This window comes from Neoarius graeffei, chromosome 2 (genome assembly GCF_027579695.1).
Source record: "Neoarius graeffei isolate fNeoGra1 chromosome 2, fNeoGra1.pri, whole genome shotgun sequence".
NCBI classification, from domain to species: Eukaryota; Metazoa; Chordata; class Actinopteri; order Siluriformes; family Ariidae; genus Neoarius; species Neoarius graeffei.
This window is the reverse complement of record NC_083570.1, coordinates 31,791,809-31,808,466: the sequence shown is the minus strand read 5'-3', so window position 1 is coordinate 31,808,466 and position 16,658 is coordinate 31,791,809. Positions and strand designations below refer to the sequence as shown.

The following is a 16,658-nucleotide window of genomic DNA, read 5'->3' as shown; positions in this document are numbered from 1 at the left end:
AAACAAACTAAATAAATAAACAAATAAATAAATACATACATAAATAAATATTTTGATCACCTAATATGTCACTGTCAGTCTTTCTTTCTTATAATGTAAAACCCAAGCTAAAATCAACTTTGATCATGTACAATTCTATATTATTGCCACAAGCCACAGAAATGTATGCTAAAATCCACAAAACAGCAAAACAATAGCCATCTTAAATATTATTTAAGAACTTTGATAGTTTTAGCTGATATTTAGAGAGTTTTTCAAAGGGTTATGGTGGTTAAATTGCTGATTTTCTAAACATATGCCATGTCTATTTCAGACGCGTCACATCCATAACGGAATTTCGCCACATCCATAACGCTGACTTTTCCTTCCGAAACTCTGCATGAAATACAAAATATTTTAAACAAAGATTTTTTAAAATTCACCTTGGACCCCTCTATCAAATGGATATCTCCATTTCGACATTAGGTTTACAATTTCACAGAGTTTGATAAAAATGTACAGTCACCCAAGAAAAGTGATACTTTTTCTGTCACATCCATAACGCATCTTTTATTGGCATTTTCTGGCATGCCCTAGATGTACTATGGGAATTGTTCTTGTTCTATCACTTCTCCAGTATGGTACAGCCTTAAAATATGCAACACCTGTTTAAATACTGGGAGACAATAAAACATGCACTGGGTCATTTGTTGCCATTTTGAGTTCAAGTGTCACGTCCATAACGCTGGAATTGCTCCCTTAGCGCTTCCAGGTCATAAGTTAATGTTCAACTCACGTGACATACACGATTCAACCAATACAAAAGTTAAGCAAAAAGCAACCCAAAAGAAAAATATACTTAGTCAAAAACAAAACCAATTAATAATACAGACAACAAAAACAAACCCATAATCAAACAAAAGGTCCATGTTATTCACGGTTGTCACATTGACAGGCCTACCAGCACCAGTTACACTCCCACCAAAATTACCTTGAATTATCACACACAAAATGTAAAATCACAGTCAATGGTAATTTTACCCAGCATATAACTGAAACCTTTAATTCATAATCGCACTGTTCATTTAAAATCTCCACCCCCCAATGTAGAAAATGGTTAAAACACAGCAAATATTTCAGGAAAAAATTCATAACATTTACACCAGACATAGCAAACATTTCATTTAACTGAAACTCCTACAATAGAACAGGGAACCCTGCCGTCAAAAGGTTTAGAGTCACTTGCATACACCATAAAATGGCAAACTTTAACTTAGCTTTTAATTCTAGATGTTACCAGGATGACCAACTTTTGTATTGGCCGCTCAATAATGGAGGGCTTGGCAACACGCTCACCCTTTTTTCCCAACCTCCGTGAGCCCACTTGAATTACAGCTTTACGTACTAGACCATCATCACTCTCACAGACTTCCAAAACCCTAGCCAGCTTCCATTCGTTGCGAGAAACTTCCTCATCTTTTACGATTACAATGTCCCCGACCTGTATATTCTTCCTGGGAGAATGCCACCGTTGCCTTAGAGAGATGTTGGCAAGATATTCCTTCTTCCACCTGCACCAAAACTGCTCACACAGATATTGAACCTGCCTCCACCGTTTCCTTGCATAAAGATCTTCTTTCTCAAACCTGCCGGGTGGAGGAAGCGGAATAGATGACTTCATGGTAAGCAGGTGGTTTGGAGTGAGTGGTTCTAGGCTGGTGGGATCACTTAGGCCATCCACTGTGAGAGGGCGGTTGTTAACTATTGACATTGCTTCATAAAAGAATGTTCGCAGAGAAGCATCATTTAGTCGCCCAGCACATTGTGTAAGAACTGAAGTCATCACACCCCTCACTGTCCTAATCTGGCGTTCCCAGCTGCCACCAGCATGACTTGCACTAGGTGCATTTAGACAAAAATCGCACTGCTTGGTTGCCAAATAGGCGGCCACTCTCTCCTTGCTAACTTCCTTTAATGCTTTCTCCAGTTCACTTTTTGCTCCGACAAAGTTGGTTCCTTGATCTGATCGAAGATGCCTCACAACTCCTTGGATAGCTATAAAGCATCGTAAAGCATTAATGAACGCATCAGTGGTCGTATCTTCCAGCATCTCTATATGAACCGCTCTAGAGCATAGACAGGTGAATAGAAGGCCATATCGTTTTTGTACCTTACGACCTTGCTTGGTATAAAATGGACCAAAACAGTCCATGCCGCAATAGGTAAATGGTGGGGAAGGATCTGTGCGGTCAGAAGGGAGATCTGCCATTCGTTGCTGCTCTAGGGGCCCACGAGCCCTTCTACACCGGACACATCTCCTTATGTAGTGAGCTACCACATTGCTACCACCAACAATCCAATAACCATTGGCTCGAAGTTCATTGAGAGTTTGTCCTCTGCCCTGATGCTCGATTTTCTCATGGTGGTGTGTAAGTACAAGCTGTGTAACATGACTATCTCTGGGAAGGATTACTGGGTGCCTTACTTCAAAAGGTGCCATTGCTCTCCTTAATCTTCCTCCCACCCTCAATACACCATCTTGAAGGAACGGGTCCAGGTGGTACAGTGGGTTGCTACGACTGACCTTCCCACCCTCTTGGCTGAGCATACACATCTCTTCTCCAAACACTGCTCGCTGTGCAAGCTGAATGAGGGTCAATGCAGCCTTCCTTCTTTCCTCCACGCTCAAGGGCACCGGTGTCTTCAACCTCTTTGCCAACCTTTGGATTCGAGCCACAACGTTTACAGCCAGAGTCCACTTTGAGAAACGTGACAGGCATTGCAAAAAATCAGTTTCTTCTGCAACATAAGTTTTCAATACTTGGACAGCTTTGACCTCTGGGTCTCCCACCAATAACTCTGGTGTTCCTGGGCTGGCCACTATCTCTCTTTCCCACAGGAATCTGGGTCCTGTAAACCAGTTGGAATTGATCAGTTCGTCCACCTTAAGGCCTCTAGAGGCATGGTCAGCAGGGTTTTCCTCTGTGCTTATGTAGTGCCATTGCTTTGGGTCTGTGGCCTCACGGATTCTCTGTACTCGGTTTGCGACGAAGACATGAAATCTTCTCGCCTCATTATTGATATACCCAAGGACCACTTGTGAGTCTGTCCAAAAGTATTCTCTGTCAACCTTGAGGTCAAGTTCTTCCTTCAGCATGTTACTCATTGCTGCGGAAATGACTGCTGCTGTCAATTCTAAGCGAGGTATAGTGACAACTTTGGTAGGGGCGACCCTAGCTTTCCCCATAATCAAGGCACAATGAACATTGGCATCATTCAAGAGCCTGATATAAGAACACTGACCATAGCCTTGGTTGCTGGCATCAGAAAAATGGTGTAATTCAGTCCTCACAATCTTTCCAAAGTCCTGAGGTATAAAACATCTTGAGATCTGTATTTTGTGCAGGTTTGGGAAATCCTCCAGCCAGCTCTCCCACCTTGGCCTTAATTCACTTGGCAGTGGTTCATCCCAACTAATGCCCTTCTGGCACATTTCCTGCAGTATCCTCTTCCCCAAAAGGACATATGGGGCCAAGAAACCCAAAGGATCATAAATGGAGGACACAACTGAGAGGATGCCACGGCGCGTAGCGGCTTTCTCCTCAGGGGAGATTGAGAAGGAGAAGACATCATTTTCTACATCCCACCTCACTCCCAGCACATTCTGTACGGGAAGATGATCATGGTTAAGATTGACATTCTTCACATCAGCGGCACAATCAGTCACACTTATTGACTCCAGTACATTTCTGTTGTTAGAAAGGAATTTGTGGAGATGCAATTTTCCTTTAGCACATACAGCTTGAGCATCCTTCACCAACCTTATTGCCTCATCAACTGACTCCAGACTTATGAGCCCGTCATCTACATAAAAATGGTTCCTAATGAAACGGGCAGCCAATGGGTACTCCTCCTCATTCAGGCTGGCCAGCTGCTTCATAGCATAATTAGCACACCCTGGAGAAGATGATGCTCCGAACAGGTGGACCTTCATGCGATATTCTGTGGGTTCTGCATTTATGTCACCATTCTCCCACCAAAGGAAACGCAGATAGTCCCGGTCTTCTGTACGGACATGAAATCTATGGAACATTTTTTCTACGTCACACATGATGGCAATTGGGTAATTACGGAAACGACAGAGCACTCCAGTAAGCCCATTAGTGAGATCAGGCCCAGACAACAAATGATCATTCAAGGCGGTGCCTTCATACTTAGCAGAACAGTCAAAAACTACCCTTATCTTATCTGGCTTCTTAGGGTGATAGATGCCTTGATGGGGAATATACCACACGTTTCCAGCCTTTGCTTGGTTTTTTACCTTTTCTGCATCACCATCTCCAAACACTCCTTCCATAAATCTCACATAGTCACGCTTGAATTTAGAATCTCGTTCCAACTTCCTTTTAAGATGTTTCAAACGAATTAATGCAAGCTTCTTATTGTCTGGAAGATGAGGACGTGCTTTAAAAGGTAGGGGCATCTCAATGTGACCACATTCATTTTGACTGACACCTTCCTTTAAGACCTGAAGAAACTGAACATCCTCCTGTGATACGCTCCTCTCTCCCATGCGAGTATCAGCAAAGTCAAGTTCCAGGGCTCTTATGACAGAAGCTGGGGTCACTAAAGGCATTTCCTTGACCAATACGCGATGGCAAAACCCCGTCACACTCTCAGGATTAGTATTCTGCTTCACACTTCCCACAATGCTCCATCCCAAGTCTGTCTTGATCGCATAAGGCTCATAATCACCGCCTGTAACAACTTGCCGTGGTGCCAGAGCCCTAGAGCAGTCATACCGTATCAAAAGTCCAACCTCACATTCCATCAAACCGTGAATTTTGTCTGCTATGGGTGCAAGATGTTTCCACCTCTTAGCTGTCTCAGGAGTGGGAATGTGTGCTCGGTCTAGAGGGATAAAATCCCTCGTATAGGTGGGAGGTAAGAGGATGGGATAATCTGATGAAAGCCCTCGGACTTTGAGTCCACTGACCCTTTGGCTTTCCACAACCGAACCTACTCCCATCATTGTAGAGAGCTTTAATCTTACTGGTTCCTTTTCAATTTGCAGCTTTTCACATACTTCTCGATCAACGATGTATGACTGCTCTGAGTATCCAATAGGGCATAAACAAGAATCTCTGTCTCTGTATTGGTTGATGAGAGCCAGACTAGCACAATCATTGATGTACTGCTGCTTGCTTCTCCACTAACAGAACATGAAAGTGAGACTGTGTTCTCTTCAACAGGCAGAACAGCTTGTGAAGACTCGTTTGCTACAGGACGATCTTTGTGCAATGGTGTAGGGTGGCGTTTCTTACATAGCACACATGTGACTCTATTCCTGCAATCTCTGGAGATATGCCCCCTTTTGAGGCATGCAAAACACAGCTTATTGTCAAGCACAAATTTTCTTTTCTCTTCTTCTGAGCTTCCCATCAATTTCTGACATTTTTGTGTGGCATGACTTTCTCCACAAAATGCACATTTAAGTGATCCAAAGATAGGCGCCACTGTTGTCAAGAGTGAATTAAAATCTTCAGCGTCACCATCCTTGGACTTGGACGAGGAACAACCTGCTTCTGAGGAGCTCACATCTGTTGCAAAGGTATTTGCTTGTGACTGTTTTATTTCTCTAGCTGTCCTCTCCGCTGTATTTTTAATTGCATGCAATGATGACACTGGATTACACGCTATGCGTGCCTCCTTTGCAATAAATGCAGAAAACTCACTAAAGCCTGGATAGTCTTTGCTTTTGTCCAATTCTTCTGTGACGTAGCGATTCCACCTACTTGTCACCCAATCAGGGAGTTTGGTCAGCATTTTCTGGTTCTCTTCACAGTCATTCAGAACCTGAAGGCCCTTGACGTGTGGCATAGCATCGCAACAAGATTGTAAAAAGTCACTAAACTCTCTTAACTTAATATACTCTTTTGCGCCAATCTTTGCCCATCTGTTGAGTTTTTCCCTAAATGCACGGTGCACCACAAAGGAATGACCATATCGCTCATGCAGCTTCTTCCATGCTTGTTCATAGGCCTGTTCATCTTTCCTATAGAAGCTACCTTCCAAAACTGACTTTGCTTCGCCACCAATGTACTTTTGTAAATAGAACAATTTGTCTGCTGCATTGAAGCATCGTCCTTCTATAAGAGCTTTGAAGCTGGTACTCCACTCTATAAACTGCAGTGGATCCCCAGAGAATACAGAGGGTTCTGGAACGGGAAGTCGAGTTAAGGCCATTGATTCCTGCAGAGCTTGCACTAGATATGTTTCATTCTTTGCAGCTTGTCCTGTCAGGTGTGCGGCACTAGGGGGAACTGGATTGGGATTGCTCATATCACATGCTGGGCTAGGTTGCTCACTTTTTTCTCTTAAATCCTCCTCTTTGTATACTCTGAGTCTTGCTCTCATTACTTCAAGATCTCTGTGACGCTCAAGCTTTCTTAATTGCTGACGTTTGGCCTCTATATCATCCTCCATCTCTACTTCAGCTTCCTTTGCTGCCAACTGTGCGGCCGCCTCTGCTCTTTGAGCAGCAATACTCCCGGCTTCAGAAGGATGGACGGAGAGCTGGCCATGTTTTGTGACTCTAGAAGCGGTAGATCCATATATTGACCGTGCATATTCATTGTCGAGCAGCGAACGCAACCTTGCCCTCTCTGCCTCTACATCAAAGTCAATGTCCTCTTCAGTTGCTCGTACATTCATCAGTCTCAACAGGTCTGCAGTTACTGCGCTGCAAGCATCAATTCTCCTCCTAATTTCTTGACTTGGTGCAATGTTACGCCGCATGTCATCGTATAACTTTCTCATTTCAGTCTCTTGCCTCTCCATTTCATCCATCATCTCGAATAAGGTTGACCCATTGCAGTATGTCTTCAACGCAGATCTTACATCTCTGACCTTGACTTTCCATTTCTCATATGCCAACTTAAACGTTTTTTCTTTCTGAGAGAGTTCCTGCTCTTTCAATTCTTGCATTTTTGGAGTTAAGCGCCTGTCACGGGAGGACTTTCTAATTTCACTTGTCTGTGGAATGGCAGCACTAGGCTCTTTCCTTTCGGTCTCAGACTTTCCTATGCACGAGGTACATGAAAAACGTCTAACTGCATTCTTTACACTTTCACCTTCAGCTTCAATCACTTCTTTGGTTTGTCCACAAATACTACACTCATGTGCTTTTAGCACATCATCAACTGGCTCTTCAACTACAGACAAGCCATTGGCTGGAAAATATTAAAAGAAAGTGTCTATTGCATTTCCTATGTCACTTTAAAGAACCGTCATCACATTAACCAAGGTAGCATTTTTTTTTAATATGATATACGACCTGTGACACGGCAGATGAAAGAGTCCGATGAAGCAGGATACAAAGCAGGTAAGTCCTTTCTGTCCGCTAAGATGAAGACACGATGATGAATTGTCCCATAGTCCAGCCCGATGATCCACTGAAACAACGAAGATTGTCCCGTAATCCACCGAAAAGGCTCCCACACGATTAAGCGCCCAGTTGACGCGAGTTGAGCCAACTGCACACGACGGTCTGGCGTGATGGCTACCGGAGTTATCAATCCGGCCCACCACCGAGAACAAGGGTAGCAGAAACCAAAGGACGGCCCACTACGGAGTACAGCAATCCTCGGTCAGAAGGCGACGTTTTCACTGTAGCTACTGCTGGTACTAATAAACCTGGGTCCACGCTTCAAACTGATGTTATGACTGGTCTCTTTATTTTCCTTGCTCGTCATGAGCACCATGAAAACTGGCAACCAACAAAACAGACAACACATACCACACATTAATATTTAACCAAAACATACAGAAACATAAGTAAAGAAAAATACAATATAAAAGTAAGATAAATTACCGTGTACGCCTTGTACCAGCGGCAGAAGTTCATAAAGTGTCCATAAAGCGTGGCAAGTAGCCACCGCTATGCACGCCAACTCATTGAAATCCTTTACCTGGCCTTAGCGCTTCCAGGTCATAAGTTCATGTTCAACTCACGTGACATACACGATTCAACCAATACAAAAGTTAAGCAAAAAGCAACCCAAAAGAAAAATATACTTAGTCAAAAACAAAACCAATTAATAATACAGACAACAAAAACAAACCCATAATCAAACAAAAGGTCCATGTTATTCACGGTTGTCACATTGACAGGCCTACCAGCACCAGTTACACTGCCCCCACCTCAGCATCTCAGACCATGTTTCAGTCCTGCTAACACTTACACAACACTCCTCAACAAGCTAAACTAGACACAAAACACATCAGTGGGCCATCACTTTGGCCAAAAGGTAGCTACTTCTGCACTCTAGGATTGATTTAAGTGTCATATCTTTAGAAAAGCAGCTACCTAAAGTCATCTCACCATTGCACATGAATATGCAGCTACACTGACTAGCTATAATCAAGTGCATTGATGATATCACAGTCACAAACACCATCACCACTCTTGCCAACCAGTAGCCATAGTTTACAGCTGAGGTTCACAAACTGCTGAAAACCAGGAGATAAGGTATCACTAAGGATGGTGAGAATGAACTTGTCCGGTGGCATCATGTTGGCAAAGTGCAAACTCTGCTTGTCCTCAGCACACATGAAGATGTTCTCCAGAGTCAACCCGCATGAATGAAGTGCTTTAGTCACATCAGGAACAGACTCCTCACCACACTGGACCCTCTAACTGTAACTGGATCCTGGATTTCATCATAGGGAGACGTTAGTCAGTTCAGATCGGCAGCAAGACCTCCCTATACCATTACCATGAGCACTGGTGCCTCCCAGGTCTGTGTGTTCGACCTACTGCTGTTCACATTTCTGACCCTCCAGAGAGAAGGTGGACCAGTTCATAGTCTGGTGCAAGAACAACACTCAGTGCGTTTACATGCACATAGAGAGAATCGAATTTCTGTCGTTGCTCGACTGAAATCGAAGTTCAAAATGCCATGTATACACCTTAATTCGGCTGAAATTGAACCGAACTCGATTTCTCGGAATCGAGCTACACGACCTAGATTATGCGATTTCTGCCGAGCTACTTAGTGCATGTATACCCTATTGAGCTACGTATTCGAGCTACTTACTTCAGCACTGCCCCTTCCGGAAGTGACGAGTGACGAGACCACAAGGGAAACACAACAGCCTCGGTCGGCATGACAACGAATCATGACAACGGCATGAATCTTTTCTTTTTGTGGCATTGTTTGCACTGTTAAAATTTAGCTCACTTACTGTATCACCAAATACATCTGTACAGCTGTTGCATAGCTGTGAATTGTGTACATAAACAAGTCATTGTATTTGTGTGTGTGTGTATATACACACACAAATATGTCCAACATCTGAAGAATGTCAATAAAAACAAAACAATTGAACTTTTTGTGTGTAATGGACTTTAGAAAAAATATTATTGTGCAAAATAAGTTGTCTTACAAAACAGTGGTCTGCGCCAGACAGTTTGTAGCCATACAGTCTGTTAGAGCAAGCCTAACAGCTTGAACACGGAACTGCCAGTGTTGCCAGATTGGGGGATTTTAAGTGCATTTTAGCGGATTTGAACATGTTTTGGGCTGGAATACGTCAGCAGTATCTGGCAACACTATAGCTCTTCATGACGACAACCGGAAGCGTACCAACACGATGGGGCGTGTAGCGCCACGTGTGGCTTGGGTGTACAATGCACCTTGCACAATAGCCCGATTTCACTTGTGCATGTAGGATTGGATTTCTCTGGCACCCCTGCTGGGACCCTTTGCTCGATTACCGACAGTAGCTCGATTTGGACGTGCATGTAAACGTACTGAATGTCTCTCTGAATGCTGACCTCGGGAAGTCCTGTCCTGATCACTCCTTCCTGTGCATAAATTGCTCCACAGTGAAGTCATCAAGTTCCTTGACATTCACATCGTGGAAGACCTCACCTGGACAACCAACACCAGCTGCAGATGTAACATCAGATGTAAACTGATTGCAAGGGATTTGCATACAAGTATTAAAAATGATGCTTATATCTGTAATTATGCTAGGTTGTCCGATTCCTTTTGAGCCTGTGAAAATGCAGGAACTATGTAAAAATGGCTGTAATTCCTAAGGAGTTGATACAATATTTTTGTTCAACACAAACACAAAGCTGAACTGTAGACTTTCAATCCCTTCTTGATAGCTTCATTCCAAATACATTGTGGTGGTGTAAAGAGGCAAAGTTATGAAAATTGTGTTTCTGTCCAAAATATTTATAGACCTGATTGAGGACTTTGTATGACTTGACTAGAAGTATGGACTTTATGATTGGGTCCCAATCAAGCACCCTTTTCTGGCTTACTACCCCAGCATGATACCCCGGAGGACCCAGCCTTGCCAAGGGATACCTTCCTCAGTTGCTTGCAAGGCAAGTGCCACTAAGCTAACTCTCAGCTAACTGATGCTAATATGAAGCAAACACAAATAAAGCTAAATTTGAAACTAATGTAAAACGAACACAAAGCAAAATACGAAGCTCGCAGCAGATTTTGAGGACAGGTTTACCTGTAGCTCTGACTGAATAACAGTAGTTTTGCAGATAGCTTGTAAAAGCTCATAGAGAGAAATGTAGAAAAAGAAGTGTTCCAGGAAAAATGTTCATAATATGCAAGTGCACTAACTGAGACAGAAAGGAATCACAGGACGTTATTCCAGCTTTGAAGGATAGGTCACTTGTAACTGTGTACACAAGATGCTATGCTGGTGGCTCCTTATCATATAAATGTAGTCTGATGCACACAAGTGAGAAGAAAAAAAGTGGGTGTAGGGTGGCATTATTTATTGCAAATACTGTATCATATATCAACAAGTCTTGGTATGCATGCACACAAATAGATGCCATCCAGGTGTTTTATACTAGCTCTGGCATTTAGGAAAGTCAAAATAATATTGCATTTCATTTGGTGCCAAATTACATAGTCTTTAAAATCTTTACCTGGAACATCACAGAAGAAACTGTCTTTACTGAAGTCCCATTCTGCTTCTCTCTTATCTCTTTCAGAGTGATCATCTGACCACCTGTCTTCTTGATGACTAGAGCCATAAAATAAAATCAAAATCACAAAAGGCAAAGCATTTACACATACTTATGCATCAATATAATGGAAAAAAGCTAGTTATTGTTAATGGAAAATGTTAATAATTAATATGGGATACACAGATAAACTGGATATAATTTTGGTTTAATAATTAAAATGATCCATGTTTGCTCTGTTGTGTTTAACTAGGTCCTGTTAATTTATGATTAAAATTTCACCATACTTGTTACTAACCACACCCCCATGTATTTTAATTGAAGTTCCAGAGTAACTTATAGTAAATTACTCAGAGTCAATTACAGTAAACATTGCAAAAGCTTTTAATATTCCAAAATATTTTAAAATGTTGCTGTTAATATAGCTAATGATAATGAAATAAGAGATAATGGCCACAGTACAGCTAATGAAACTAGAATATCAGCGACACAGTAGCTCACATGGCTGTACCATGAGAAACCAGACTCATTTATAATTAGCTCAGTTGTTCTTCATGAGAATAATTAGAACAATTAGATCTTCCAAACAAAACAATCAGAATCAAAATCCATTGAAAACTGAGGGAGTAGCAGTGATTTTCCTCAAAGTTTGTTAATTGGCCTAATTAACAACTTGTTAAAGGGAAAGTCACAAAACCAGGGAGTAACTTTTGTGTAGACTGATTAGAGCTTCCAAACAAAACAATCAGAATCAAAATCCACTGAAAACTCAGGGAGGAGTAGCAGCAATTTTTGTGAAACGTGGCCCTATGGACGGACAGACGACAAATGCCGCATGATTGCAACAGCTCATTGCCCTACAACCGGGGAGCTAAAAACGTATCCAGACTCTCCACTTGCATGTCTCTGCTCTTCTATGGACCTGTTCTTGCTAGCATGTTAGTTAGACAAAATGTCTCTTTCTACTTTAAAAAAGTGAAAAGTTGACACCGAAAACAAGCAATTCAACAGTGAATGGACGGAGAAGTTTCTGCAGATCTATGCCCTGGTAAACTACTCCACTTTCCCACACTGTGCACACCAGGTCTACAAATTACATAGGTGATGACAGGATTCAAAGATGCATTGAGAACCAATTTCGCCATTAGATTTGATCATTTCAGTATTCCCATTGAAATGATGTGATTTGTGAAGGACCCTTTCTGTGTGAATGTTGGAGAGTTTGCAGTGAAAGCAAAGTAGCTGGTAATATCATTAAATGATGCGTCTTTACAAATCAAACTCACTGACATTCAGTCATCAGATGACCTGCAACAGTAATTACAGCTGGCAAGTTCCGAAAAGTTTTGGACTCATGAAGTCAGTCACAAGAAATTCCCTCATTCAAGGGGTCTTGCTCTTTTTATCCTCACAATGTTTGGCAGTACTTACACATGCAAATCATCATTCTTACACATGAATGCCATTAAAACTAATAATCGCACATCCTTCACTGCCCAGAATCTGCACCACTGTATGCGTATTGCCATGAGCACGTATACACCTGACTTTACTGCTCTTGCTAAATCCAAAAAAAAAAAAGTAATTTCTCTCATTAGATGGCAAATGTTGGCTGATTTTTGAAATGTCGGCTGATTTTTGAAGTGTCTGATGCAATTTCAATAGACTTACTTTGCCTTGATAAAACGCTGTACTGATATGTTGTCATATAATTCCCCACAGGAAAACACTGCTTCTTACAACAGTTTTATCTTTACCTTTCAGAAACAAATCAGCTTTTACAGTGAGCTTAATCTCTGTCTCTTTTTTTCTCCTGAAGGGGTTTTAGAAGAAACAAGTCAGAATTCAGTAAGCTCTGGCCAATGTCTCATAACGTTACTTCTTAATTTAAACTCCTAAGAAATAATATATTGTCAAAGCCCAATTAAGTCCAATTTAAGTTCAAACAGATCAGAATTCAGTAAGATCTTATTTATTTCTGTGAGACAAAGACAAGACTGTTGTAAGCAGTAATATTTCCCTTATTTTCCTCTGGGTCATACCATACTATGCAAGTGTCTGTGTTTTTTGTTGGTACAGTTGTGTGCAATTAAGTCTTAGTTAAATGAGTGAAATTCTAAATGTGATCTGGCTCACCTGGACTGATTTCCTAACATGCCATTTGAACGTAGAAAGGCTTGGACCTTGGTCTCAAAACAATACAATGTACTGATGTTATGCAGTTACAAAATACAATATATTTTCCTATGTTGTACTTTACTGTCTGTTACTGTGATTACTCGTATTTCAAGCAGTACTTCTCAGACATTTCTGGACTATCTGAGAAACTCAGGAGGATCTTCTACAAACACAACATCCCTGTACACTTCAGACCCAGTAACACTCAGAGGCAGAAATTGGTCCACCCTAAAGACAGGATACCCAGACATAAACAGGACAATGCAGTGTATGCAATTCAGTGCAGTGAGGAATGCACAGACCTGTACATTGGGGAAACAAAACAACTGCTTCGTGGCTCAAGACAGGAGAGCCAGTCCCTCAGGCCAGGATTCTGCAGTCTATCTTCATCTCAGTAACAAAGAACACTCATTTCAGGACTGCAACGTACGCATTCTAGCCAGAGAAGACTGGTGGTTTGAAAGAGGAGTAAAAGAAGCCATCTTCATCAACCTGGAATGACAATCACTGAACAGAGGAGGTGGTCTAAGGCTACATCCACACAACAACGGCAACGAGATTTAAAAAAAAAAAAAATATATATATATATATATATATATATATATATATATATATATATATAAAACATCCACATGGGCAACGGATCAGTAAAATATCAGGTACATATGGCAACGCAACGCTTGCTGAAAACGAGGCAATACACATGCCACACCTCTAGGGGCGCTGTAAGACGGTCCCATTGAAGACACCAGAACAATAGAAGTAAGGACGCGTGTGCATAAACTATTATGCGCGAGACTTCATATTAGCCACAGTCAGAAAAATCTGTTCGTAAAATTACGTTATAATGACCAAATACAATGAAAAGTATTTTTCCAGTCTCACCTGTGAAAGGTAATCCCATGTGATCTCGTTTGGACGGCAAACCTGTTGGTACAGTTAAACGCAGCACATGAATGAGGCATCTTTATTCTCCGCTTTGCCCCATCCAATATGGCGGCGAGGATGACACATGATTCTACGCGGAAGGCGGCATCTTTAATGGTCCGGAATAAATTGAATGCTACACGTTGATGGATTTTGTTCTTCTACGCCCTTTTTGAGGAATGTATTGTAGGACTTAAACCAACATCTGAAGAGGTGAGATCGCTCCTTTTTTTCCCCATTTTCGCTGGCGGGATTGACTCTGCCCTAAGGGCTATTCTCTCTCTCTCTCTCTCTCTCTCTCACTTTGCACCATTACACAATAAATATTCACAGTGAAAATATTTTGTAAGCGCGTTTCATGAACCAAGTTATAGGATTTGTTGACAACTCGCATCGAGTTCATTACACTTCTACCCGGCATGAAGCACATGTGGTTGTGACATCATCGTAAACAAATCCGTTCTACTCATCCAGACGACTTCGCAATGGCGCCGTTACCAGATCTTTCCACTCTGGAACCCATTCTCAAAAGATTTCGTTTTGGGGCACCCAAAACGCCGGTGCCGTGTGGACGCCAGGCTGAAATGATAAACAATTTTATCAGATTCACCTGAATCCGTTGCCGTGTGGACAGGGCCTGAGGCACCACTTATCAGCCACCTACAATGCAGTCCTTGGCACACTTCCCAGAAAAGTGAATACACATCCACATCAAGACTCAGCTGACTTCAATGACTCACATGATGGCAGAGAGAGCCAACAACCTACAGATCACCCTAATGACCCTCTAGGCTGCTAACACCGTTCACACCCTGCCTCCAGTGACCCTAACACCTGCAGGATGACAGTGTCAACGACTCATGTGACCTCAACGACTGCCCTTAGGTTTGCTTTTGGTCCACTAGAGGATAAATACCTGGAACGCCCCACTAGTCAGACAGAACTGAAGAAGCCTTTCGGATGAGAGGTGAAACATCTTCAAGAAATTCAAGCAAGTCCAATTGCCTTTTGTAGCGCCTACGGTTTACGATGACCTGGATGACTGAGACCCTTCACAGACATATTCTGAAACCAAGTGCTAAAAACTAAAACTAAGCATAAATGACTTACCAATGTTAAATATCTTGCACAATAAAGTCAAGAAGAACATTATAATTAACAATATATTTTTTAGATTACTTTCTCTATTTTGGTGTTTTCTGTTCTACAGAAAATTTGAGCCAACCTTTTTCTATTTTTATCAATAAGTAGTTAAAAGGTAAAAGGCCACATCATTAAAAAAAATCACTACAGATACTGTAAATCTGAATTGGTAAATATTAATCCATATATTTCTTATCCGTTACGACTAACATTACTGGAACAAACTGGGTTAAAAACAAAGGTAAAGCTCAACTTCCAGTTAATTGAAGCCAGAGTTCAAGACCTGCATTAGTAAACAGAGGGTTGAGTTTACCAGGAAAACCATAAAGGGACGTTTTCCCCCGGACAGTGTTTAAAACGAACCAGAAGTAGGTCTTAAATCAAGAACAGCTCATAAGACTGTGAAAGTGGAGTTCTGAAAAACTTTATACTGGTTACTTTCAGACTATTAATTCGTGAATTAAATGAGACGTTTGCTCCTTAATAGAAATAACAGTTTGTTTCAGTTCAGTGATTAGTTTGTGTTATAGATATTGTAGATGTCGGAACTCCATTAATGCAATGGCGTGTCAGATTGTCAAGTTTGTAATAAAGTTATGGAGCCCCTAAAGAGACATGGGTAAATTTTTTTTGAAAATTTCTCAGGTGCATGAGAAAGTATCTGGTGTGTACGTCATCCATTTGTTCATTTAGGATACCTTCTGGTACATTTTGCATTCTCGCATATATCCCCTCTGTACGATCATTCTCCTCTCAAACAGTTCATCTTATCTATGGAGTTCATGCTTCTCTCGGTTTCTCATGAGCATGAGATTTCCAAAACAACCCCCCCCCTTTTTTAAAACCCATATCCCTTTTGGTGTTCTGTATAAAGGTGATAGTTCCTAATCAAATAATATAATAAAAATAAAAAAGTTCCTAATATAAAGTTGACCTGTTCCTAATCAGAGTGCAAGCAGAGGGCACACGTATAAGAACTTTCAGTAACACACAGACTTTGCAAAGTCAGATGCTCTGTACCCTGCATCTGGTGCCCTTGTATTTTGTATTGCTTTTCTGGTTTTGACCCCATTTGTGTTTTTGTACTGTGAGTATTGTATTACCTCTAATATCCTGTCTGTGCCTCACTCAATCACTGCCTGTTTGTCAACTCTGATTTTATCTACATTTTAGATCTGTTTGCTAGTGTGTTTTCAGTAAAACTCTTCTTGTGATTGTCTGTCTATCGCCCTTACATGACAGAAACTGTCAGCTGTCCAAGCTAACAGACTAATAAAACTGTTTTAACAAACTTTATATGAAGTTGTCATGAATATTTTCCATAAAATGATTCCACATTTTTTAAAAAGCAAATAAAAAAATAAATGTTGGATTAAAAACCCATCTATCTTATGTAAATAAGTTATAAATTTTGTTGTCCGGT

General features: G+C 41.3%; 1 protein-coding gene across 7 annotated transcripts in view; it reads right to left on the bottom strand.

The window, feature by feature from the left end:
• disp1 (dispatched homolog 1 (Drosophila)) overlaps positions 1–16,658 on the bottom strand; it is a 168,507-nt gene that overhangs the window by 46,945 nt on the left and 104,904 nt on the right. For 5 of the 7 annotated variants that reach the window (XM_060914088.1, XM_060914090.1, XM_060914089.1 and 2 more), the window contains one exon: positions 10,949–11,046. In XM_060914088.1, the coding sequence (XP_060770071.1) occupies positions 10,949–11,046 (98 nt within the window). Of the gene's footprint in view, positions 1–10,948; positions 11,047–13,467; positions 13,717–16,658 lie in introns of those variants that run through there. The other 2 variants (XM_060914091.1, XM_060914094.1) reach the window with 2 other exon arrangements.